General features: G+C 42.8%; 1 protein-coding gene across 1 annotated transcript in view; it reads left to right on the forward strand.

The window, feature by feature from the left end:
• LOC124619532 overlaps positions 1-26803 on the forward strand; it is a 546912-nt gene that overhangs the window by 393417 nt on the left and 126692 nt on the right. Inside the window, exon 4 of the mRNA XM_047145993.1 lies at positions 16197-16330. Coding sequence (XP_047001949.1) covers positions 16197-16330 — 134 coding nt within the window. The remainder of the gene's footprint in view (positions 1-16196; positions 16331-26803) is intronic.

Below are 26803 nucleotides of genomic sequence, written 5' to 3' on the forward strand. Positions count from 1 at the left end.
CAGTCGTCGACTCACCTCGGAAGATGTTCTGCGTAGTTGAGAACGAAACGTCAGGGAGAAGAAGTTCTACAGATCGACCACGGCAACTTAGCCCGGAAGAGTTTACTGTAACGTCCACTGTTCAAAGTGCCGTCAATGCGAACAAGAGGTGACCGAGACGTGTAACAAATGGCACCCCATACCATCAAAATGGCTCTGAGCACTATGCGACTTAACTTCTGAGGTCGTCAGTCGCCTAGAACTTAGAACCAATTAAACCGTACTAACCTAAGGACATCACACACATCCATGCCCGAGGCAGGATTCGAACCTGCGACCGTAGCGCCTAGAACCGCACGGCCACTCCGGCCGGCCCCATACCATCACGCCGTGTGATACGCCAGCATGGCGATGACAAATACACGCTTCCAATGTGCGTTCACCGCGATGCAGCCAAAATCACATGCATCGTGATGCTGTAAACAGAACCTGGATTCATCCGAAAAAATTACGTTTTGCCATTCGTGCGCCCAGGTTCGTCGTTGAGTACACCATATCAGGCGCTCCTGTCTGTGATGCAGCGTCATGGGAAACCGCAGCCATGGTCTCCGAGCTGACAGTCTATGTTGCTGCAAACGTCAAATGGTTCAAATGGCTCTGAGCACTATGGGACTCAACTGCTGAGGTCATTAGTCCCTTAGAACTAGTTAAACCTAACTAACCTAAGGACATCCTGCCCGAGGCAGGATTCGAACCTGCGACCGTAGCAGTCGTGCGGTTGCGGACTGCGCGCCTAGAACCGCTAGACCACCGCGGCCGGCTGCTGCGAACGTCGTCGAACTGTTCGTGCAGATGGCTGTTGTATTGCAAACGTCCCCATCTGCTGACTCAGGGATCGAGACGTGGCTGCACGATCCGTGATGGTACGCATTTCTCCTTCTTACACGAGGCATCACAACAACGTTTCACCAGGCACCGCCGGTCAACTGCTGTTAGTGTATGAGAAATCGGTTGGAAACTTTCCTCATGTCAGCACATTGTACGTGTCGCCACCGGCGCCAACCTTGTGTGAATGCTCTGAAAAGCTAATCATTTGCATATCACAGCATCTTCTTCTTGTCGGTTAAATTCCGCGTCCGTAGCACGTCGTCTTCGTGGTGTAGCAATTTTAATGGCCAGTAGTGTAGATGAAGAAGGCAGAGTCAGAACATTCAGTAAGACTTTTCAAACCCGTGCGCACTGTTAGCTGCGCTTGCGATTCGCCACTGCACAGAGCGGGGTTCGCATCCAGTAGCAACAGAGCAGCAGCAGTGGCAGCAGCAGTGGCAGCAGGCAGCGCGCCGCGGCGCTCCAGACCAGTTCTGCGGGCGGAGTTTGAGTTTCCGCCCCCGGCTACCGAGCGAGCTGTGTGGCGGTCTGGCGCTGGGGTTGGGGCGGCCGCCTCGGTAAACAGTGTTAACATGCAAATTCACTCAGATGCCGCGGCGGGGAGAGCTTGTTATCCATATTTTGCAGCGGCGCGCCACTGTGGGACGGTCGCCAGGTGACGACGGGCAGCGGCTCCTTCCCGCGCATACCCTAAACCGCACTGTTGCTCTAGCCTGCTGCAGGCATCAGCAGGTACCATCAGGTACCACGAGCACTGCAAAACAAACCACTTTGCGTAACAGCTGGCCCATAACTACGAGAGTGTCTGGCAGTCACGCAGGATATCATCGCTTTTCTGAACGATCTACACAAAGCTCTGTGTAAGTATTTCCGCCACGACTAAGACACTGCAGTGGCGGAATATCTCCTGTACCTCAACGATACATAGTAGGTGCAACCATAATTGAATCGGTATCCGTAGCCATACAAACATACTCTACCTGGGGAGATCCTCTCCACTAGTTGCAGGTGCAACAGTCTGCAACATTGACTTGTCTGGTTTTGTAACATTCACTGATGAGACAAGAATGACCACCTCCTTAGCAGCGTGTTTAGTCTAATTTTCTCTTAATGTAAGTACTATGCCGAAATACTCTACATAACTGTAATAACAGCAAATAGCAATGGTGCCTTGTGAAAGAAATATAAATGGTAGAGTTGGAACAGGAGGTTTACTATCTTTGGCCCGAAAAAAGCATGTTTTTTGAGAATTTGTTTCTCGGAATGTGTTATAGATACCAATGTAAAATTTGGTCAAAATGTTTATTGATATTTCCTCTACAAACTGGAATTTTTTCGACTGGAAATGTCGAAGAGTAAAGGCGAAAGAGCCGTCGGAACGAAACAATATTTCAATGTAGGCCTCCACGCGCGGTATGTCACAGGTCAGCCGGCTCGTCTGAAATCAATATTGAGTTGACGTTAGCTAAGTATATAAGATTCTTTAGGCTTTGTACCTCGCTTAAGTTATTTGGACCATAGGAAACAAAATGGCGAACATTTGAAAAAAATATAATTTTTTTCATCGATTTTTCGACTTCGTCGGCCAAATAAAAATATTTATAGTTGATCGGAATGAAAGCGGTACAAATCCTAGGAAATTTACATAGCTTCATCGGAAAGCAAGAATCATGCAAATCGGTTGAGTAGATTTGAAGTTACCATACCGCGCGATGAAAAAAACATTTCGAGAAAGACGCGTTTGAAGTTATGACTACATATAAATGCAATATTATGTAACGTACGTTCAGTCTGCTATTCCGGGTCCATAAACTAGTCCTTCCTCTTCCTCATAAAGGGCGTTCTGCTCGACCAGGGCCACCCTGCGCTGCTCCAGAGCCGCTCGTACAGCCGCTTGAATCCGCTGGTCGTCCGAATGCTTGGTGAACTGCGTCGAGTAGAGTCCCAGGGTGACGTCCATCATTGTCATGGTCTTCAGAACTGCTGAATACCCTTCGTTGAAGCTGCTCACTGCCAGGAAAGTCGCAATGTCCACAGTTTTCGCATCAGAATACAAATACTTGGGGGCCAACTTTCAATCACACGCGTTGAAACTTTCATTTGAATTTTGTGTGTTTCCTCCAGAGCACCGGTACAATAACTCATCCTCCGAAAGAAAAACAAAACCGGTGCGTGAAAAAGGCCAATTTCATGCAGATGCATTTTTTGGTTCACCCGTGAATAACAAACATTTCCGTTCCGTATTCGGAAAAACAGTTTCAGGGGTGGATTCTAAATACTTCTATGGATCCAAAAATGCAATTTTAAAAAATCGGTTTTTTGAACCAACAGATAGTAAACTTCTCCTTAATATTTTTAAATTATTTTGAAAGAAATCATTTTTCTTTTACTTATCTTCTGTTCGGTATCCATTATTTATTCTACCAGTGAAATAATGCTAATATTATTTTACAAGGCTCTGACTGAACAGTGGAGTACCAGATATCTCATTCTACCAAACTCTGCACCTTCAACAGTTTTCCCAAAAATTTTACATGCTAACTCATTCGCGTTTTTTTTAAGTACAACTCATTTCAAACTCCCACAAGCTACCTTAACTGTAACACACTCACATCGCTGTAAGTCGCTCATACTCATCCACTTCCAGTTGTCCTCCCCCACTAAGTCAGCCCAACTCACTGTCGTAATCTCTTTGTGTCTCTCTTGCTTCGTTCTGTCCTACTACTCTTGTCTCCCCTCACTGTAACTTTGTCCTTCTTGCTCTCTCTTACCGCTAACATCTCATTCCTTCCTTCTGCTGCTGGCTCTTCTCACTGTCACTATCTCTATCTCCCTCATTGTCGTTGCCATATACTCTGTCTCTCTTCATCACTGGTTCTCACCCACTTCCACTTCCTCTCTTTATCTTTTTTCATCCCTCGCTGCCACTGCCTCATTCACTCTTTTCCTAACACATCTCGGTCACTGTCCACTGCCACTGCACCCCTCCGTTTTTTTTTTTTTTGTTTTTGTTTTTTTCACACTGCCATTGTCTCCCTCGCTCATTCTATAACACAACCACTGTCTGCTGTCTTCCAGTACTTATTACTTCTCCATCTGTTTCCCACTACCAAAGTCTTCTTCGCAGTATAAAAAAGCGCGAATGTGTTTGCTTGCTAAAGTTTTTAGGAAAAGTTTTAAAGTGGTTAGGAAAGCAGAATGAGGCAGCTGGTGCCCAACTTTTTAGTCTTTTAAAATAAACAGTAACATATTTATATTTTTTCTGTTCTGATAAGTGCATTTTGCCTCTGATACACGTTTTCCCCTGCTGCAGCAGGGCATGTAACTCATATGAAAAGAATTGTGATCGTCAGCAAAATTTAAATAGTTGCTTGTGTAAAACTAAAATGAATGTCGTGCGACTAGGGCCTCCCGTCGGATAGACCGTTCACCAGGTGCAAGTCTTTCGATTTGACGCCACTACGGCGACTGGCGCGAAGATGGGGATGAAATAATGATAATTAGAACAACACAACACCCAGTCCCTGAGTGGAGAAAATCTCCGACCCAGCCGGGAAACGAACCCGGGCTCTTAGGATTCTGTCGCGCTGACCACTTAGCTACCGGGGGCGGACTGTAAAACTGAAATAACGCAAAATATATTTTTCACATCAGACTGGAATTTACGGGTAAAAAAGTTTGCATGTTCTTCAGTACTAAAAGGTAGGGTTCCTCGATGATAACGGAGACACTTTGCAGGATGTTTCTCCGTACTACATCACTTTATAAATTACGTTTTCCCCTCACACCGTATTTTACGTGTACAAGTAGAGTAACTGAACCTCTGTATCTCGGGAAAGGATAAAGGTATGAAGAAAAGTTTCAAGGCTGCTCGACATAGGATCTTATGAATACATGGAAATACTACAGCCACTTTTTGTGCATAACTGTCTCGGAATCCACAGTTGGGTTTTGGCACAAAAAAACAAGTGTTTAGGGTTTTCTCAACAACGAATAAATGTGTTTGAAAATAACGAGATGGCTCTTCTAAATATATGCCTACAGAGTATACTGTTAAATTTTGATCAATTAACTGCGTTTATTCACTATTTACATTTCGCCTGATACGGGATTTTACGTGTAGAAGTGTAATTTGGAAACGCATAAAGATGTCAAAAAAATTTTCAAACTTGTTTGAGATCTGTATCTTAGCATTGTATTGTAAAAATTTCAACAATTTTCTATCAATATCCGTCTAGGAACCCTCGGCTGGGTTTTGGTCGGCTGGCGACGGAGAAAATATAGTAAAAGAACCCATTATGTGGGGTTTTCGAGGAACCGCCGATGAACTAGGAATGCTGCCGTAAGTCCTTTCAAGCCCATCGTAGACCTCATCGAATGCAAAACGAACCAACCGATATGCTCCATTTGTCGAAGCAAAAGGAAGTGTGTAATATTCATGCTTTGATCCTGTACTGTAGGCTAGTGACACTAAGGAAATTCTTCTGTTGGGAATAGAAATGGTCCCTAGCCCAACGACTATCCAAAACACTTGACCTTACCTTTTTATCACCAGTAGAGCCCGACATATGAGCGCCGGAAAATCCCATTTTTATGCTCGGAGTCCTGGAACGTATATGGACCCTTGCTGTCGCATGCATACCGATTTCACTGTTATTGGCACGGTAAGTCTATTGGTATTCTCCTGCTTCCTGAAGAGGTTTTAGAGTTCCAATTTTGTTTTACAGAAACTATTGAATGAAATGCAACACAGCCTTTTTTTCACTTTCTTCTTCTTCTTCTTCTTCGTGGATGGATCACTTAGGACCACGCGTAATCAACATTTGTTGGCCTCCCTTTTCGCCCAGTATTCGTTCATAAATAACGAATGGGCTAGCTTTCGTTGCGTTGACCACGTATGTCGGTTCGTTTTTCTCTCTTCTTCCTCAAAACCCCGTGTGTTTGTGATTTTTCTGATTTCATTTCCATCATGTATGTTTGGAGACCCTAATTCTCTCAGGTCTTTTTCCGTCTGTTTGTACCAGTTCGGTCTTGCAGTATTGTTCTTTAAAAATGTATGAATTTTGTGCGTTAACCTGTTTGAGTCCATTCTTTCTAAATGCCCCATGAATTGGATTCTTCTCTCGCGCATTGTGTCTTTCATTTTGGAGATATTTTTATATATTTCTGCATTGGGTTTTGGATAATGCAAACCATCTTTAGTCCTTGGCCCTAGGATTTTCTCCATTATTTTACGTTCTTTCACTTCTAATTCCTCTTTTAGTGTTCTGTGTTGAAGGTTTAGTGCCTCAGATGGGTAGAGAGCTTCGGGTTTCATTACTGTTGTGTAGTGTCGTAGTTTGCAGTTCCACGAGAGGACTCTTTTTGTTGTAAATGTTTTTTGCTAACTGAAACTCTGTCTCTATTTTCTGAACTCTTGATCTCACAGATTTCTTTTATTTCAATTTTCTGCAATCCATCCACCTAAACTTGAAACAATATTATTTCCAAAACCGTGACTGTAAGAGTTAATCCCGCCAAGTAGTTCAAATATTCCAAAGAAATTATATGTCAAAAATATCGAATACATTTTAAACAAAAGCGTCTTATTTTTGGTTTAGTATTTTAATAGCATATATTAATACTGATGATAATAGTAGTGCAAATAATAATGATAAGAGTTAATAATTCTAGTCATACGACTGCACAAAATATGTGCGACAATTTTTAAATCAAAGTCTTTCAATTAACATAACATTTTCTTGCTATAATGTTACAAACAAAAGTGTTAAGTTCATTGTGTCTGCATTGTAAATATAGCTGGCAAAAAACTTATACCTTCGAGCAGTTTCACTGAAATACGGTGTTAATTGAAATGACTGTATAGTTTTCTTTACAAATTAGTGAGAGTCTACCACTGTTAAGCTCCATTACACTTTCCAGTGCAATACAACAGCGGTTCTGTGCGTCATGGAAAGCCTTTGGTAGGTTTCATGAGGTATGTGCAACCAAATTTCAACGTACAGGTCACACACAGTGCTCGTAAAATACGGGCCGAAGGTTTATGAGACCGAACTTGGTGTCCTGTAATGTTAGAGATGTGTTCCATCTGGAACATCTGGTTCAGATGAGAAGCTTATGGCGGCGAAGACATGAACGTGAGTTCCCTACCTTGCCCCTCAAACCACTCTATCACGATTAAGATTTTGTTGCATGGAAAGGTGTCCTTCTGGGAAGTCACCTCACGAGGAGAACACGGCCGGCGCCATAAACCAGTTTCCCAGAAACTTCGCTCAATAGAAAGGGATCGCGATAAGCGAACACGTGTCTCAGCTCATCCGTAGATACTCGACCGTTTCGGAGAAAACGACGGTCAAAGATTTCGGGGCACTCTGTGCCTTTGAGCGAACAAACGGCTTAACCGAAGCTGTAGCACAGTGGGTAGAACCGCAGATTCACACTTTTGCGCCCCGTGTTCGAAACCCAATTATTATTTTTAATTTGGTTTTGTTTATCTATCCATGACACCAGAAGATTACTACCCGAATGTTTTACAATGAATACTGAAACAACTTTGTCCGTATTCGTCCACTAATAGTCTACTAATACTCCGCTCTCGAACAGCTCGAAAAAACGAACACCTATATCTTTCCGTGCGAGTTCTGATTTCCCTTATTGTATTACGATGATAGTTTCTCCCGATATAGGTCGGCGTCAACAAAAATTTTCGCATTCGGAAGAGAAAGTTGGTGATAGAAATTTCGCGAGAAGGTCCCACCACAACGGGAAATGACTGTTTTAATGGTGTTCATCACAAATCCTATATCATGTCTGTGATTCCCTGCCTTATTCCTCGATAATACAGAACGCGCTTTCTCGATGTACTCCTTTAATTCTATCTGGAAAGTTTCCCACACCGCGCAGTAGTACTCCAAAAAAAGAGTACGGTCAAGCGTAGTGTAGGTAGTCTCTTGAGAAGATCTGTTGCGTCTTCTACGTGATCTGCCATTAAACTGGTCTTTAGTTGGCCTTCCCCACAACATTTCCTATGTGTTTTTGTAATTATTAAATATTTGGTTGAATTTTCAGCCTTTAGATTTGACGGATTTATCGTGTAACGGAAGTTTAAAGGATTCCTTTTAGCGCTCATGTGGATGACCTCACATTTTTCATTTCTTAGGTTCAATACTAATTTTAGCACCATTCAGATGTCTTTCATAAATCGTTTTGAAGTTGTTTTTTTTATCTTGTGATTTTACTAGACGATAAACGGCAGCATCACCTGCAAACAACCTAAGACGGCTTCTCAGACAGCCTCCTAAATCGATTATATAGGTAAGGAACAGCAGAGGGCCTGAAACACAACCTTGGGGAATGCCAGACGTCGCTTCTATTCACATCGATGTCTTTCTGTCAGTTACTGCGAACGGTGACCCCTCTGACAGGAAATCACGAATCCAGTCGCGTAAGTGAGACGATATTCCGAAAGCACGTAATTCGATTACAAGCTGATTGTACAGTGTCAAAAGCCTTCTGCGAATCTAGAAATACGGAATAAATTTGAAATCCCTTGTCAATAGCACTCAGCACTTGGTGTCAGCAGAGGGCTGGTTGGGTTTCACAAGAATGATGTTTTCTAAAGCCGTATTGACTATGTGTCACTAGATCGTTTTACATAATGTTCGAGCACGGTATATGTTCCAAGATTCTGCTGCATATCGATGTTAATGAAATGAGCCTGTAATTAAGTGGATTACTCCTACTACGTTTCTTGAATAGTGGTGACCTGTGCAACTTTCCAGTCTTTGGGTACGGATCTTTCGTCGAGCGAGCGGTTTAGGAGATTGTTAAGTGTCGAGCTATTGCATCAGTATACTCCGAAAGGAACCTAATTTACTACAATCTGGACCGCGAAACTTGCTTTTATTAAGCAATTTAAGTTGCTTCACTGCTCTGAGGATATATACTTCTAGGTTACTAATGTTGGGTGCCGCTCTTGATTAGAATTCTGCAATATTTACATTTTTTTTCGGAAGGCTATATTTAACAACTCTGCTTTATCAGTACTGTCATCGACAGTATTTTCGTTGCTATCGTGCAGGGAAGGCACTGGTTGTGTCTTGCCGCTTGGATACTTCTCATACGACCAGTGTCTCTCTGGAAGTGCTGCCAGGTTTCGGAACAACTGTTAAAGCATCTCGCACTGAAGTCCGCGCTGAATATCGAGCTTCTGTAAAAGATCGCTAATCTTGGGGATTTTGCGTTCATTTGAATTTAGTATGCTTTTTTAGTTGTTTCTGCAACAATGTTCTGACCGGTTTTGTGTACCGAGGGGGATCATCTCTGTCGATTGATAATTTATTCGGTATAAATATCTAAGTAGCCCTGTATACTATTTCTTTGAGTTCAAGCCACATCTGATGTACACTTACTTTGTTAACTGGGAAGGAATGCAGATTCTCTCCCAAAAAGTAGACAAGCGAATTTTTATCTGCTTTTTTGAAGAGTGAATAGGTATACTTTTCGTTTATTTTTGGAGGATTTTGGAGTTACATTATACAGTCTCGCTACGAAAACCCTGAGTTCACTAATCACTGTATCCGTTTTGATGCCCGTTATTAGCTCAGGATTACTTGTTGTTAAAAGGTTGAGTGTGTTTTCATAACCGTTTAGTATTCTATTGGGCACTTGAACTAAGTGCTCGAAATAATTTTCAGAGAATGTGTTTGGCACAATTTCGGATGACGTTATATGGGTATCTCCGGATTTAAACACGTATTTTTGCCAAAATATCGAGGGTAAATTGAAGTCACCAGCAACTATTATTGTGTGAGTGGGGCACGTGTTTGAAATCAAGCTCAAGTTTTCTTTGAACCTTTCAGCAATTGTGTCATCTGAGCTGGGAGTTTGGAAAAAGGATCCAATTATTATTTTATTCCGATCACCAAGAATGACCTCTACCCATATTAACTTACACGAATTACTTTTTTCGATTTCTATACAAGATAAACTACTTCTAACAGCAGCAAACACGCGCCCGCCAACTGTGTTTAGCTTATCCTTTCTGAACACCGTTAGGTTCTTCGCAGAAATTTCGGCTGAACTTATCTCCGGCTGTAGCCAGCTATCAGTGTCTATAACAATAGGAGTATCTGGGCGCTGATGACCACGCTGTTTAGCGCCCGAAAACCTCAAACCACACACAATAGGAGTATCATTGCTTTCTATTAGCGCTTGAACCTCTGATACTTTCCCAACACAGCTATGACAGTTCACAACTGTTATAACGATGGTTCACAGACCTACATTCTTCCTGTGTTCGACTTGAGCTCTCCGAGACTGAAGTCCTTTTTGTTTTTCCCTGCGACCTTCTAACCTAAAAAACCGCCCAGTCCACGCCACACAGCCACCTCCTGCGTCTAATGGGCTCTTGATTCGAAACCCCACCAAACAATGCCGTAAGTCGAGGAACCTGCAGCCTACACGATCGCAGAACAGTCTGAGCCTCTGATTCAGGTGTTCCACCCGGCTGTGTTCCAGGGTTCCCCAATCGGTCCGGTCGACTGTGCTGCAAATGGTGAGCTCTTCTTTCATCTTCTAAACAAGACTGGCAGCCTTTGCCGCTTTTGATAGCCACGCGAAACCAGAAAGAATCTCTCCCAATCCAAAGCGGGACACATCACTGGTAATGATGTGTGCCACAACAACCTGCAGTTGGCTGCACCCTGTCCTCTTCATGGTTCCGGAAGGACCCTTTCCACCTCTGAAATGACTCCGACCAGTGTGCACACGGAGTGCCCATAGGCTTTGTTTCTCCTCCCAGGCAGCCATATTCTCTAAGGGCCCCATAAAGTGCGTAACACTAGAACCCCCAACAACCAATAATCTCGCGTTCTATGGCTGAACAGATCTTGCAGGCTGAGAGGTTTCCTCTGAAAAAGTCAAGGGACAGTGTCATCTACATCACCTACATACAGCACCTGGATCCTGTTGCCTGTTTGTCATACTAACCGGGGAGGCCTTACGTTCGGCACCCGTGGGAAGTTTATCGCCGCCTGCTATACCCCAAGGCGACCTCCCTCTCGACAATGGGTGAAGGGTCAACCTCAGTGCTAGAAGTAACTGGATTGGCCACCGGTGCGGGCCGGTCAGTGGACTCTTGAATCTCGTTGGACGTCTGTTCGATCCCTACGGCTGGCCACAAAGAGAGATGCGCATCCACTGCAGCCTCAGGCTGTCTAACCGAAGCCGTCACAGCGCGAGCTGAGAGCGAACTGCCACCAACTCGGTCTTCATCTGCACACGGCAGTCACAGCCCCTATCCATTGTAAATACCGTCGGTAACTAATGGTCCAAACGGCTCTAGGCATTGTGGGACTTACCATCTCAGGTCATCAGTCCCCTAGACTTAGAACTACTTAAACCTAACTAATCTAAGGATAACACACACATCCATGCACGAGGCAGGATTCGAACCTGGGACCGTAGCGGTCGCGCGGTTCCGGACTGAAGCACCTAGAACCGCTCGGCCACGACGGCCGGAGTGGAAAACTACACCACACAGACATATAAAGGACTATCGACACGTGCCGCGGAATTCTACAGTAGACACTGAACATAATGTAAGGACTGCGTCTGATAAATGAAATTAACCCACTACCATCGGTATATTCTAAGGCAATGAAACGCCCTGGTGAACCCGCAGGACAGGACAGGTACTTGGAATTGTGGAAAGGGGCCAAAATGAGCAGGTGTCAGTTACACTCGAACACATACAACTTTATTATTTGACCAAACATTACAGCACAAATTTTTGAACTTAGTTATCGGCTGAAAGGCCACACTATCTTATGCCTTAAGGCCACAAATACTCATATTTAAAAACGGCTGAATGTCATTAACTTAAGATTCAGACTCAAAACAGAATATTTAGCAGACAGAAGGCCTCACCTAAGTGAGTTCTATAACTTGGCTGAAGGACAAACAAATCTAACACTTAAAAAGCAAACAAGTTTAATTTAAAAACGGCTGAAGATTACATGACTTAAAACACACCTAAAAGAAATTGAACTTTGCCGGCAGGTGTGGCCGAGCGGTTCTAGACGCTCCAGTCTGGAACCGTGCGAACGCTACGGTCGCAGGTTCGAATCCTGCCTCGGACATGGATCTGTGTGATTTCCTTAGGTTAGTTAGGTTTAAGTAGTTCTTAGTTATAGGGGACTGATGACCTCAGATGTTAAGTCCCATAGTACTCAGAGCCATCCATCCGCACCTGATCAAAGCAGCACTACAGCCGACTAATGTTGATGGACGGAGCAAGAAGGACAAAGAAGCAGACTACCACAGACAAAAACGGCATTTCTGGCCAAGAGGAGTCTGATAATATTAAACAATGAAATTTTGAGAATGTACGTTTGGAGCGCCGAATTATATGGTAGCGAATCATGGACAGTGGAGAAACCGGAATGGAAGATGATCGAAACATTTGAGATGTGGTGCTACGTAGGAATGCTGAAAGTTAGGTGGACTGGTAAGATAAGGAATGACGAGATTCTCTCCAGAATCGACGATGAAAGAAATACGTATGTGGAAAACAGAAGCAGGAGGGAGAGGATGACAGGACATCTTTGAGGCATCAGGGGAATAACTTCGAAGGTACTAGAGGGAGCTGTAGAGGGTAAAAACTGTAGTGGAATACAGCGATTAGAATACATCCAGAAAATAATTGAGGACGTAGAATGTAGTTACCACTCTGAGATGAAGTGGTTGGCACAGCAGAGGAATTCATGGAGGTCCGCATCAAACCAGTCAGAAGACTGATGACTCAAAAAAAGAAAAAAAATGGTAAATATCAAAGTTAGGAGACACATTAAGAGCCGGTGATGCAATGACTTTTCAAGAGGGACACAAGGAAGGGATACGTAGGAAATAACATTTGTAAGAGGAGGAAAACGTAAACATTTCTCAGAATAATAAATTAGTACCACCCTCCGTAACTGATGCAAGTAAAGATTCGTAACCGCTGCGACAACTCGTTGGTAAATGCGAATATAAGCGATATTTTAGTTTATTACAGGGTTGCGTGCATCGAAACTGTTGTTAAGCTTGTGACTTTGCGAGCCGCTGCCGGGATAAATCAGCAGTATAAATAACCGCAGACGACATAATGTTTCTATAAGAATTTAAGGAACGTACATAATAAGTAATACGCGAAATATATAAGTTTCATTGCATTTAGCTGGACTTCAGTACGCACAAACTACGGACATATACATAGATAAAATGAGAGTAATAAAGGAATAAATTTCGTAATTACTACAAAGTACTAAGGCGAAATGAAGTAGTAAAGATATAAATGTAGGATGAACACAAAAATTCGGACGAAAAGATTGACGTCTTAAGAGCGAAACAGGATACGAATGCTTCCTTCTAGACTGATACTGCTTACCTCGACATGGTCTGACACAATATTACAGTATGAGGAATGGATAATGAGAGACATGTAGCAGAAGAAAATTTTGGTGCCTGATGCGTACCTACAATGCACGGAAATAATCCTGCGTTTACTGCTGGCTGAATTCAATTTTCGGATAATACTTAATCGTGCGATTTGTCGTCGATGAAAGAAAGAGCTAGGATATGATTTTCAAATTGCATTGGACAAAGCAATACTAGAAATACTTGAGAATGGATAGAAATTTAAAATCCCCTAGACAAGAGCTTGGGAGAGCCTTATAGAATCTTAGACACAGAATAAAAGATATATGAAGGTTGTATCAAAAGGGACATTGATCAGCAGAAAGCTAGTATGTTACTGAAGTCTTTAACAACATTGCCAATACCTGTTAACAGTAATGGAACTGGAGCAGCGATGGGAACTACATGTGCCGAGCTTTTCTTAAGCTTAAATACACGAACTGTGTGTGTGTTTATAGGTGATGACAAAATCTTCTGAGTAGTTAGGATGTGTCGTATTCCCCTTCAGATTTCTTCACTCTTCGACCTTTCGATTCCTTAGCAGGGATCTTCCTCATGGTTGCCGTGGTGTCCTTGGATGCCTGAACAATGTCGAAAGCGTATCTTATAAGAAGCAGTTTTCCCGTGCTGTTTCCGAGAAGTGCAGTTACAAGGGAGAAATCTAGCTGTTATTGATGGGCCGTCGTCTTTCGTAAATACTGAAAAGGAAATATAGATGGGGAATCCAAAGTATTATTGTTGTTGTGACGCCTTTCTTGGCTGCTGTTTATATTCTTAGCTCGCCCAGGCGTGGTGTTTACCTACGTGATAGCGGGTAGCCGCGAATACAGAAGCCTGTAGCCGTTATCTGCATGGAATTTGTAATGATTCTTCAAGATTTTGAAAGCTTCAACGACTTTTCTTTATAGCCTTTGATAATTAATCCATAATTAGCAGTGGAAAAGTCAGGTACGGATGCATGACTTAGACGAAGGCCGGATTCCTATAAATTGTCATGCAGAATTAGCTGCCATTTTTAAAAATAACGTCCAAACAAAACTATGCAATATCAGTATTAACAACAATAGAAAATTACTGTCTGGTTTAGTTTCTAGGTAAAAGGCCTACATGTATTCCAGCAATAAATTTATTATCAGCCTATAAATGAAAATGATTCTGAAACCCTATACTTGGAATGGAGTAATTTATGAAAACTAACGGAAATAACACCTAAGCCACTGTGCAATAGTAAATCTAACAATTGATAGAGAGTTACAACAAAATGGTTTAACTGGCTCTAAGCACTATGGGACTTAACATCTGAGGTGATCAGTCCCATAGACTTAGAACTACTTAAACCTAACTAACCTAAGGACACCACACACATCCATGCCCGAGGCAGGATACGAACCTGCGACCGTAGCAGCAGCGCGATTCCGGACTGAAGCGCCTAGAACCGCTCGGTCATAAAGGCCAGCTAGTACAACGGAAAAGTAGTTCAGGAGAATAATGATCAGTATATGAAGCACAATTTATTATGAATGATGGATGTAGCAGTAATGAAGGAATTGGTGAAAGATAGGAAGAAATTATAATTCCACTGCAGCCGAAACAAGAAGTGTCAGTCGTCTTGTTTTGCAGTCCTTAATAAAGGAATATAACTGGTCAGAAATTTATCAGAGCTGTAAACATTTCATCAGTGGAGTTATAAAAAAATACGAAGAAAAGTCGTGCGCATACAGTTCCACAACTGCAGCTTCTTTGATTTTCGATAGTAAAACTGATATCTTCAGCCAGTTTTCACCATGCACTTGCCCGATATTTCCAACAGCCGTGCAGTGTTTTATGTTTTAGAGTTACAGTGGCGGCCACCGATGATTCTTTGAAGAAAATAAATACCGACAGCAGTAATTTTATTAATTATTTTATTTGACTACCAGTTTCGGTGCGTCAATGGCACCATCTTCAAGTCCTTGTATAAATCGATAAAATCATGCCTAAAATAGATAACAAATTTGATATTCAATATCACTTGTCATTATTTAAAATAAATTAACCATATACATTAGTAAAAAGTACAAGAAAACCTTGTATAAATTGACCAAATCATGCCTGAAGTAGACAACAGACCTGTTATTCAATAATCAACAGACCTGTTATTCAATCTCAGTTGGCATTATCTAAATAAATTAACCGTACATATGTATTAGTAAAAAATTCAAGAAAAGAGATCAAAGATATCAATATGCTAACCTGAGATGCATCTGCTTTTCCTATATGTTTTACGAGTACATATTTGTGGTACATGTATTTTAAATAATGACAACTGATGTTGCATATCAGACTTTATGTCTGTTTTAAGCTTGAGTTGCTCATAGATAGTAGCAATGAAGCAACGGAACTGGTAGACCAGAAAAATAATTACTAAAATTAAGACATCGGTATTAAATTTCTTCAAGTCTTTGACCAGTTGCAGTCTTATTCCGTTTATATAAGATGGAACTGCAGTCTACCATCGCAGGTTCGAATCCTGGCTCGGGCATGGATGTGAGTGATGTCCTTACATTAGTTAGGTTTAAGTAGTTCTAAGTTCTAGGGGACTGATCACCTCAGATGCTAAGTTCCATAGTGCTTAGAGCCATTTGAACCATTTGGAACTACAGAAACGAATGATTATGGTGAGTTAGCCCCAGATCAGCTCTGGGACCAAGCTGAAGTTCACCTCACCTGCGTGGCTATTGAAATCTTCTTCATGGTGTTTGTTGTTCCAGGCAGTCGCTGCTGGTGGGGTGATTCTACCCCTACTCACTGATGGCGTGACGTATAGTAGACTTCACCACCAGCCCAGCTGAGTGGCCACTGAAACTTACTTTGCTGTGCTTGTGTTGTTCCAGAGCCACAGCGGTGGCCGCCTCTGGTGAGCGTGGGGCGGCCGGTGTACACTGCCGGGGAGACCCTGAGGGCCAACTGCACGACCAGCCCGGCGCGACCCGCCCCCAGCGTCGTCTGGCTGCTCAACGGCCACAAGGTGCGTCACATCGTCTTCACTCTGGTTGATGTACGTCCCCGTAAACACGACTCTACCGGGACACTTTTTAGCCGCGTAGGGGGACGTATTTGTTGCAGATGCGTTAATGCTCGTTAGGAAATTGTTGCCACTTGAGACATCTGCTAGAGAGATGCGTTTGTCCACACACGGTGATATTTTCCACCGCGTACAACCTCTCAAATGGCTCAAATGGCTCTGAGCACTATGGGACTCAACTTCTGAGGTCATTAGTCCCCTAGAACATAGAACTAGTTAAACCTAACTAACCTAAGGACATCACAAACATCCATGCCCGAGGCAGGATTCGAACCTGCGACCGTAGCGGTCTTGCGGTTCCAGACTGCAGCGCCTTTAACCGCACGGCCACTTCGGCCGGCTACAACCTCTGGGAATTGATCAATGACCGAGCGAGGTGGCGCAGTGGCTAGCACCCCGGACTCGCATTTGGCGAGACGATGGTTCAATCCCGCGTCCGACCATCCTGATTTAGGTTTTCCGTTATTTCTCTAAATAGCTCCAGGCAAATGCCGGGCCGGCCAGAGTGGCCGAGCGGTTCTAGGCGCTACAGTCTGGAGCCGCGCAACCGCTACTTTCGCAGTTTCGAATCCTGCCTCGGGCATGGATGTGTTTGCTGTCCTTAGGTTAGTTAGGTTTAAGTAGTTCTAAGTTCTAGGGGACTGATGACTACTGCAGTTAAGTCCCATAGTGCTCAGAGCCATTTGAACCATTTTGAGCAAATGCCGCAATGGTCCCTTTGAAAGGCACGGCCGACTTCCTTCCCCGTCCTTCCCTAACCCGATGAGACCAATGACCTCCGTGTCTGGTGTCCTGCCCCAAACAACCCAACCCAACCCAACCCAACCCAATTGATCGATGAGAGGGTACGGAACAAAAAAAGGTCTAATGAACTTTTGTTCGGAAATGCACGGTTTCCATGCTACAAACCATTTATTCATCATACAATACGCGCTGTACCATGCAACCACAGTTACAATATCTGTTGAAAATGTTTTGCACGTGCCTCAACACATGCGTGTATGCGCCGTAGCGTGTTCTGTCTCACACGTTCTCATCGGTCAGGCTGCATCCGAGCAGTGTCGAAGACAGCATGAATACGCTGCTCCAGTGTCTTTACATCTGGAATGGGCTCTGCATACACGATACTTTTAGACTGCCCCGTAACCAGAAAACCACACGGGTTGTGTTTCGGTGAAGAGCAGGTCATGAAACTGGACCCCCTCGTCAGATCCATAGACCAGAGAAGACATGACTGAGATGCGTTCGTACCTTAACGGTGAAGTGGGCTGAAGCACCATCACGTAGAATCCACATAACTCTTTGAATCACCAATGGCACTTCTTCCAGCAGGGGAGGCGAAGTCACCCGCAAGAAAAGCCAATAGTTCCGACCTGTTATGCTACGTGCAAGGAAGACTGGTCCGAAAATGCAATAGCCAAATTATCCCGGCCCACACATTCCATCTGCAACGATGCTGATGATTCGCTGTCACCATACCATGGGGTTTCTGCATACTATTCGACATATGACTGCTATGAAAGTTGAAAATACCACTCTGCGTAAAGGTGGCCTCATCTGTGAATAGTGTGGATGACACAAATCCCGGTATCGTGGTTGCCTGGTGAAGAAACCAGTGACAAAACAGCTCCGATGAAGAGAGTCTGTCGCTTGTAAGCCGTGCACACGCTGTAAGCGATAAGGGATGTAACAGTTGTCATGGAGAATGTTCCACACGGTCGTCTGGCTTACCCTGTACTGGCGTGACAAATGCCAGCTACTGGCGTGGCAGTCATCTTCCACAGTGTTACTCACATTTTCCTTCAAGTCTGGTGTCCGAACATTTGTGGTGCGTCTTTCATGATTTCCTGCTTCCTGAAACGGTCCTGTTTCACACAAATTGCGAAACGCTGTTGCGAACATTGAATGCTGTGGTTGTTGTCGGTGGAAGCACTGTGTACAACGCTGCATCATATACATTACAAGGTGAGTGAGCGAGAGAACTGAATCGGACACAACATTACCAATGACTATGGCGGGAGAGGCACCAGGGCATGACGTATTAGGAATAGTAGCACCCTCTTGGAGGAAATCATGTATATAGTAACTGCCTCTGCATGATACAGGGCTTACTAGACCACAGGCTTTGTGACGAAGTACGACTGAACAATGCATGGAAACCATCAATTTGCGGACAGAAGTTCATAGATCTTTTTTTGTTCCGTATCCTCACATGGATCAATACCTAAAGTTTCCACACGGTGGAAAAAATCGCCAACTATATCCATAGAAGCTATAGACTTTTTGAGTTTTTGTAAGGCTGTTTACTATAGTGTTATTAAAATTACTTGATAGTTGACATATGTTAATTTTTACTACAGTGTTGTGACATCCGCTGCCGGCTAGTGCTCGGGTACGGGCGACGCAACAACGCGGAAGGTCTCTTCGCAAGTGCTGTAAATGTGTACTGCGGAGCAATGTTGGAAGCGGCCGCTGGAAGGGGGAGATTTTCTGTCGATAGCTGATTTTAAGTGACCGGTAACTGAAGTGCTGCAGACGACGAGGCTTTGTAGTCCTGAATTTCAACTTATGTCCTAACCTAATCACAACATCGCTGTATGTAAATGTATCCGAGAAAACGGTATTCAACAGTAAGCGGCAGAACTAAAATTATGACCGCATTTGAGGCTAACCTCTAACTCAAGATAGAAGGAAATTCATTTTTTATTTTATTTATTTATTTTTTTTTAATTTTTATTTATTTATTTATTTATTTATTTTTTTTTTTTTTTTTGCATAGCCATCTTCCGCAGCAAAATTTTAGTTTTAGCGCTAAAAGGAAACTGTAATTTCTCGCGGCCATTAGTTTCCTTAAACTATGCTCAGACACGCCACATTGGATGCCACGTTATAAACCGGTGAGCAGTCCTAATTGGCACTTAGTTGCAGATATAGGCGACACTCGCAGATTCCAAACGAAAAAAAATGAATGATAGGAAGAAAAATAAGAACAAATGAAGGAGTCAGTACGATCATGGAAATGACACAGCAAAGTTGTAATCTTCACGCGTAAATAAAAAAAATATATAATATAATGATGTATAACTTTCCCGAATAGAAGATGAAAAAATTAAAATAATTAAATTTGGATAATTTAATTCTGACGTATGAAAACTGATAAATCTTAACTCATGAAAAACTACGCCATGGCCCTGTGAAATCAATCTGAATCTGTCCGTGAGAAATAAACTGAAAAATTCTTACCTCGTGATGGTGTCGCCGGATAACGCTGTCCATTTATCTGCTCGTAAATGGCACAGGTTAGTGCAATGCTGGCCTATTTACTAATACTGGATAACATTTATCTGAGCTCTGAATTACGAGAAAAACTGACTTTACTTAGTGACACAGCTGCACAGCTGGCCGTCTGATTGCTAAAGAACACATGGCTATGGTCTGAAAAGAATTCTGGAATATTTTAATTTAGATAACAGACTGGATCGGGACTGCCAATGACTTAAAGGGAAATTATACTTTTATAGTTGACTGGTAAAATAAATTATATACTGAAAATTTTTTACGTTATTGATAAAGATCTACCATCCATTACACGGGAGAATTGAATATATTACAAATCTGGGTCAACTGGTGCTGAAGAATCACAAAAGAAAAGATTGAAACAAATTCATATTAACATCTAAGACAAGTGACTTAACTACGCGCATGTCAATAAAAATAATAAAATTTACCTTAAAATAGATGGTTGGCTTAATTGCACTTGATTTTTCATTATATTAACAATTATTCATTTGTTCTTCATCATCTCATTCCATGGTATCATTTAGCTCTGCGGCTGATCACAATTATTATTCAGTTCCATAAAATAAAATTTTACAATTAGTTCTGCACTGTGACTTTAACAACTACTAACTATAAACTGCGCTGTACCAGCGACAGACTACAACTACACTGTAGCAGCGTGCGACTGCAACTGAGGCAGGCGGTGCTCTGACCTGCGAATCTATTGCAGCTCTTTTTTTAATAGGGGCAAAGATATTTTATGTCTCAGGCAGCGCCTGTGAATTGTCGTTCTAGCAAGTGAGCAAAACATCGAGATTACATTTGCTCCAGCAGAGTGGTGAACCCCTTACAAAGTATTAAAAATAAAAATAAAAATTACATTTAAACCAGTTATGTGAATAAAAATGATAATCAAAGTCTTCTGATTACATTAAAAAAATAAAAATGTCACTGAATTTGACGAGATTCGAATTTACGACTGCTCGCACTTCAGGTTTGTACGCTAACCACTACGTTAGGCCAGTACACTTCAAACGACATTTGTGTTTCTGTATCTGGTGCACCCGTCGCAAAGATTTACTGACGGCCTTCAAAAACTCGACATCACCCAACGTCGCTCGAAACTTATCTAATTTAAGTCGATCTCTGTGAGTGCAATAAATATATAAATGACGCTGGGTCGCGCCTTATGCGGAAGGACCCAGCAGAGTTTGGTCAGTTCTATGAGTGAAACGTGTGTTTCGTTAGCAACGTTGTGAGTGTGCACGTGTGTGTGTGCGTGCGCGTGTTTGTGTGTGTGTGTGTGTGTGTGTGTGTGAGAGAGAGAGAGAGAGAGAGGTTATCTGTGTGGTGAAATACGAAATAAAAGTGCCAGACCCATGTTTCGGGATCCAAATACATCAAGAAACAAAGCCAGACAGGGAACTGGTGGTGAGCTAACTGTTCCGGTACTTTGGCAATAGCGAACGGTTCGGGCGTGACGTTCAGCGCTCTGATTGGTGGAAACAAGCTACAACGCGTCAATTGTCAACTTTCAAGTAGTTTTAATCGGACTTTAGTATCAAGACATATTGAAAATTTACTGACCCCGGTCTGACGGAGGAGATAGAGAAGATCCAAAGAAGAGCGGCGCGTTTCGTCACAGGGTTATTTGGTAACCGTGATAGCGTTACGGAGATGTTTAATAAACTCAAGTGGCAGACTCTGCAAGAGAGGCGCTCTGCATCGCGGTGTAGCTTGCTCGCCAGGTTTCGAGAGGGTGCGTTTCTGGATGAGGTATCGAATATATTGCTTCCCCCTACTTATACCTCCCGAGGAGATCACGAATGTAAAATTAGAGAGATTAGAGCGCGCACGGAGGCTTTCAGACAGTCGTTCTTCCCGCGAACCATACGCGACTGGAACAGGAAAGGGAGGTAATGACAGTGGCACGTAAAGAGCCCTCCGCCACACACCGTTGGGTGGCTTGCGGAGTATAAATGTAGATGTAGATGTAGATGTAATTTATTGCAACTATGACTATCGAGACCTCGAGAACTGATGCTTGATTATTGTTTCAACAAAATGTTTAGTAATCACACTGTTATTCTGTAGCGATCCGCTATGCTGGAATGATTTTTCTATTTTATTTATTTATTTATTTATTTTTTGTCACAACCATACTGAACATTGTAAACCGATAGACAGTCTCTGTTACCAGTGGAATCTTTCAGGAAAACAGTAGCATTTCTAAAACTACTTCCAGTTCGTTGTAGAAAAGAATAACATTTAGCGCCTGGAGTAGAATGTTTCCCTCATCGACAGAACCAACAAAAGGTGTGTTACTAGAGGCTGTTTGTTAGCAGTGCCTGTCTTTGGGCAGTATTGCCATCGGCATAAAAGCAACGGGAGCAGTAAGCGTCTCAAGGCCATAGGACGGAACTGTCGATATTATGGACTTTTAAATAAACGTCGTGAGATTTTGTGAACGACGAGAGATAAGGCTGTGGTTGGAAAGAAGTAAGTCAAAATCTATAGGAACTGTATTGACAAACACGAATAAAATAAGAAATTACATCGCACCAAGAAGATCGATTTTTTTTTAAAATCTCGTCATTCCTTATCTCATCAGTCCACCCTATTATCAACATTATTCTGTGGCACGGCACTCTTCTAGAGCACCACACCATACATGCTTCGATTCTCTTCTGTTCCGGTTCGCCCACAGACCTTTTTACCTTACCATACTATGCTGTGCTCAAAACATACATTCTCATAAACTTCTTCTTCAAATTAAGGCCTACATTTTATACGAGTAGACTGCTCTTGCCCAGAGATGCTGTTTTTGCCAGTGCTAGGCTGATTTTTTTACGTCCTCTTTCGTCCGTCCATCATGGGCTATTTTGCTGCCTAGTTATCTCACTTGCCTAACTACTTGTACTTTGCGGTCGCCGCTACTGATGTTAAGTCTCTCGCTATCCTCACTCCTGTTACTTCTCATTACTTCCATCTTCCTTCGATTTACTGTCCAGCTATATTTTATGCGCACTGTATTACTTATTCTGTTCAACACATTCTGTAAGCCTTTTTCACTTACGCTCTGGATTGCAAAGTAATCAGCGTAACTTGTTGCCGGTATCCTTACACCTAGAACTATGATCTCATTCTTGAATCTTTCTTTGATTTACTTAATTCCTTTTTCCTTGTATATACTGAACAGTAGGGCCAAAAGATTACATTCCAGTCTTACCCCTTTTTTTAATCCCAGCACTTCGTTCTTGGTCGTCCACTCTTATTATTCCCTGCTGTCTCTTGTACACATTGTCTCTCTCTATAGCTTACCACTTTTTTTCTTCAGAATTTCGAACACCTTCCACCATTTTACATTGTCGAACGCTTTTTGCAAGTCAACAAAGCCTGTGAACATGTCTTGATTTTTATTTAGTTTTGGTTCTATTATCAACCGCAACGTCAGAAGTGCCTCTCTGGTGCCTTTACTTTTCGTAAAACCAAACTGATCGTCATCTAACATATCCCAAATTTTCTTTTCCATTCTTCCGTGTATTTTTCTTGCCAGCAACGTCGACGCATGAACTGTCATTTCTTCCTTGATGCAATTATTTACCAACAGCCGTATGTGTTGTAGAAATTTATTTTATTTTATGAACTTCTATGTGCTACGAGTTTCGGCATTACACTGATGCCATCTTCAGGTCCCACTCGTCATGCCGAAACTGGTAGCACATAGAAGTTCATAAAATAAAACACATTTCTGCAATACATACGATTGTTGGTAAATTATTGCATCAAGAATTTCATGCTAGCCGTCGTCCCACGATCCGTAATGGATCAAGGAAGACATGAAATGTCATGTGGAGGGGGCCTCCCGTCGAGTGGATCAGTCGCCTGGTCCAAGTTTCTTGAGTTGACACTACTTCGGTGACTTGCGTGTCGATGAGGATGCTATTAACGCAACACCCAGTCCCCGAGCAGAGAAAATCTTTAACTCAGTCTTGAATCGAACACAAGACCCTTGCATGGCATTCTGCCACGCTGACCACTCAGCTATGGAGGCGGACGCTTGGATCCACGAGCCGTTAAGCTGTTTGTGCGATAATTCTCACACTTTTTGTCTCTTGCTATCAGTGGAATTGTGTGGATGATATTTTTTGCAAAAGCCTGGCGGTGTATCGCCCGTCTCATACATTCATACATTCTACACACCAACGTGAACAGTGGTTTGGCTGCAACTTCCCCCACTGATATTAGAATTTCGTCTTATATCACGTCATCAGAAAAGTCATCCTCTCACAGAGGCCTTCAGTGTTCTCTTCCCACCAACCTGTTTTCTACTCTGGATTTAACAGTGGAATTCCCATTGAATTCGTGATGTTACCGCCATTTCTTTTCATTTAAACAAAGATCGTTTTGTCTTTCCTATAGCCGGCTGGTGTGATCGAGCGGTTTTAGGCGCTTCAGTCTGGAATCGCGCGACCGCTACGGTCGCTGTGTGTGATGTCCTTTGGTTAGTTAGGTTTAAGTAGTTCTAAGTTCTAGAGGACTGATGACCTCAGATGTTAAGTCCCATAGTGTTCAGAGCCATTTTTCTTTCCTATATGGTGAGTACGTTCGACAGTCATTTCTTTTTCAGTTTCCTCACATTTTGTATGCATCCATTTCACCTTCTGTTTCCTACGATTCCTACTTGTTTCATTTGTAAATGAGTTGTATTTCTATATTCCTGAGTGTCACAGGACATTTTTGTACTTCCTTCTTTCGTTGATCAACGGGGCGATCCGACGGACGTCCAGCACGATCCATGTGTCCCCTGATCGGTCCACTACTGTGACCGCACTGGGTACTGCCAACACTGATGTTGATCCCACACTCATTGTCGAGTGGGAGGTCGTGTAGGGTGCGGCCGGCAGAGGAAGTCTTTCCAGGGGGCCTATGGACGTCCATCCCCGATTCGTCTGACGAGCAGGTTTGGGCGCTCTGTGTCCCAAAGTCCCTGAGCCAGACGCAGTCGCACACTCTGTTCCAGAGGAATCTCTCAGCCTGCAAGATCTGGGCATTCACAGAGGTTAGGATTACTGATAGTTGGGAGCTCCAACACTAAGTGCGTAATGAGGCCCCTTAGGGATATGATTATCAAGAGGGGGGACTAACCCAATGTGTACTAAGTGCGCATATCACCGGAACGAATCATTCCAGATATGGGATGGGTGCTTCAAGAAAATGGTTCAAATGGCTCTGAGCACTATGCGACTTAACTTCTGGGGTCATCAGTGGCGTAGAACTTAGAACTAATTAAACCTAACTAACCTAAGGACATCACACACATCCATGCCCGAGGCAGGATTCGAACCTGCGACCGAAGCGGTCGTTCGGCTCCAGACTGTAGCGCCTAGAACCGCACGGCCACTCCGGCCGGCGATGGGTGCTTCCGGATGCCTGAAGAGTAAAGGTTGCAGCCAAGTGCAGGTGTTGGTTCATATTGGTACTAACGATGTGTGTCGATTTGGATCGGAAGAGATTATCTCTGGATTCTGGCAGCTACCTGAAGTGGTAAACATGGAAAAATGCATTATATACACTGTATTGTCTTACAGTATATTTATTAGCTACCTGTTTCTATCATGGATCATCTTCACAGTAGAAAAATATCTATTGTCAAAACTTCGTATGTTGCATGTTCTATTTAACCAAAAAAAAAAAAAAAAAGTAAGCCACTGAAAACACTGAAAACATCAGATACTATTTAACTGTAGTATCATCAACAGAACCCAATGTGGGCCTTTGGTACACAGCGAGTAGAGGGTCTGAATCAGAGGCTCAGATGGTTCTACGATCGTGAGATCGTGTATGTACCATATTCCTCGACTTGCGCCAAAGGGTGGTTTGCTTCCGGTTTCCACTAAATATGTCAGGAAGCGGCTACACGGGTAGTGGGTGCTGTGTAGAGGGGGCTTGGTGTTTTTTTTAGGTTAGAGGATCTCGATAACGTGCAGAAAAGGCTTGAGTTTCAGTGGGTGCAGGACGAACACAGGAAGAGGGTTGGCATAGGAACAAGTAACATTGTAGTTGTAAAGTGTCGTAGATATGTTGGAAAAAAAACCAGAACTCCAAGCGCTAATAGACAGCACTGGATCTCTGAATCTCAAATCTTTACAGCTACAGCTATATAGCTGTAAATATTTATAGATATAGCCAGAAATAAGTTCAGCCTAAATTTTTACAAAGCATCTAACCGTGTTCAGAAAGGATAGCTCGAGTGCAGTTGATCGTGGAGGGTTTATTGCTGTCAGAAGTGGTCACCTTGTAGTGGAATTGAAGCAGATATTTTCTGTGAGCTGTTATGCGTAGAGATTATACGTGACATCCGGAATAATTGGTTCCTTTGACCAACCCTCCGACTCAGCTGCTGAAAAATTCAAATTAAACCTTAGTGCCTTTTAAATAGGTATCTCACTTACACAATTATATTTGTAGCCTCGATGTGTTCGTGAAAATAGCCGGCAGCTGTGGCCGAGCGGTTCTAGGCGCTTCAGTCCGGAACTGCGCTGCTGCTACGGTCGCAGGTTCGAATCCCTCCTCAGGCATGGATGTGTGTGATGTACTTAGGTTAGTTAGGTTTAAGTAGTTCTAAGTCTAGGTGACTGATAATCTCAGATGTTAAGCCCCATAGTGTTTGGAGCCATTTTGTTGGTGAAAATACAAATTTAAAGTCGGTGGTAGGCACTGAACGTCGTCCGAAACCGTACTGAATGCCTTCTCAGAAAATAATTTTGAACATTTAGTTCAGGAGCCTACACGAAGCGTAAATGGTTGCGAAAACATACCTGACCTCTTAACAACAAACATTCCTGAGCATATAAGGAGCAGCATGACAGATACAGCCATTAGTGGCCACTAGGCTGTTGTAGCAAGACTGAATACCATAATATCCAAACCCGTTGTAAGTAAACGCAAAATGCATCTGTTCGGATAATAACTCGCTTAACACGTTCCACTCTGACTGTGTAAGCGTAGATCAGATGTGGTTTAAATTAAAAAAAAAATTGTATCGACTGCAATTGAGGGGTATATAGCAAATAAATTAATAAGAACTGGTACTGATCCCCACGGTACACAGAACATGTCTGAACACTTTTGTAG

Source organism: Schistocerca americana, chromosome 6, assembly GCF_021461395.2.
Source record: "Schistocerca americana isolate TAMUIC-IGC-003095 chromosome 6, iqSchAmer2.1, whole genome shotgun sequence".
Classification (NCBI taxonomy): domain Eukaryota; kingdom Metazoa; phylum Arthropoda; class Insecta; order Orthoptera; family Acrididae; genus Schistocerca; species Schistocerca americana.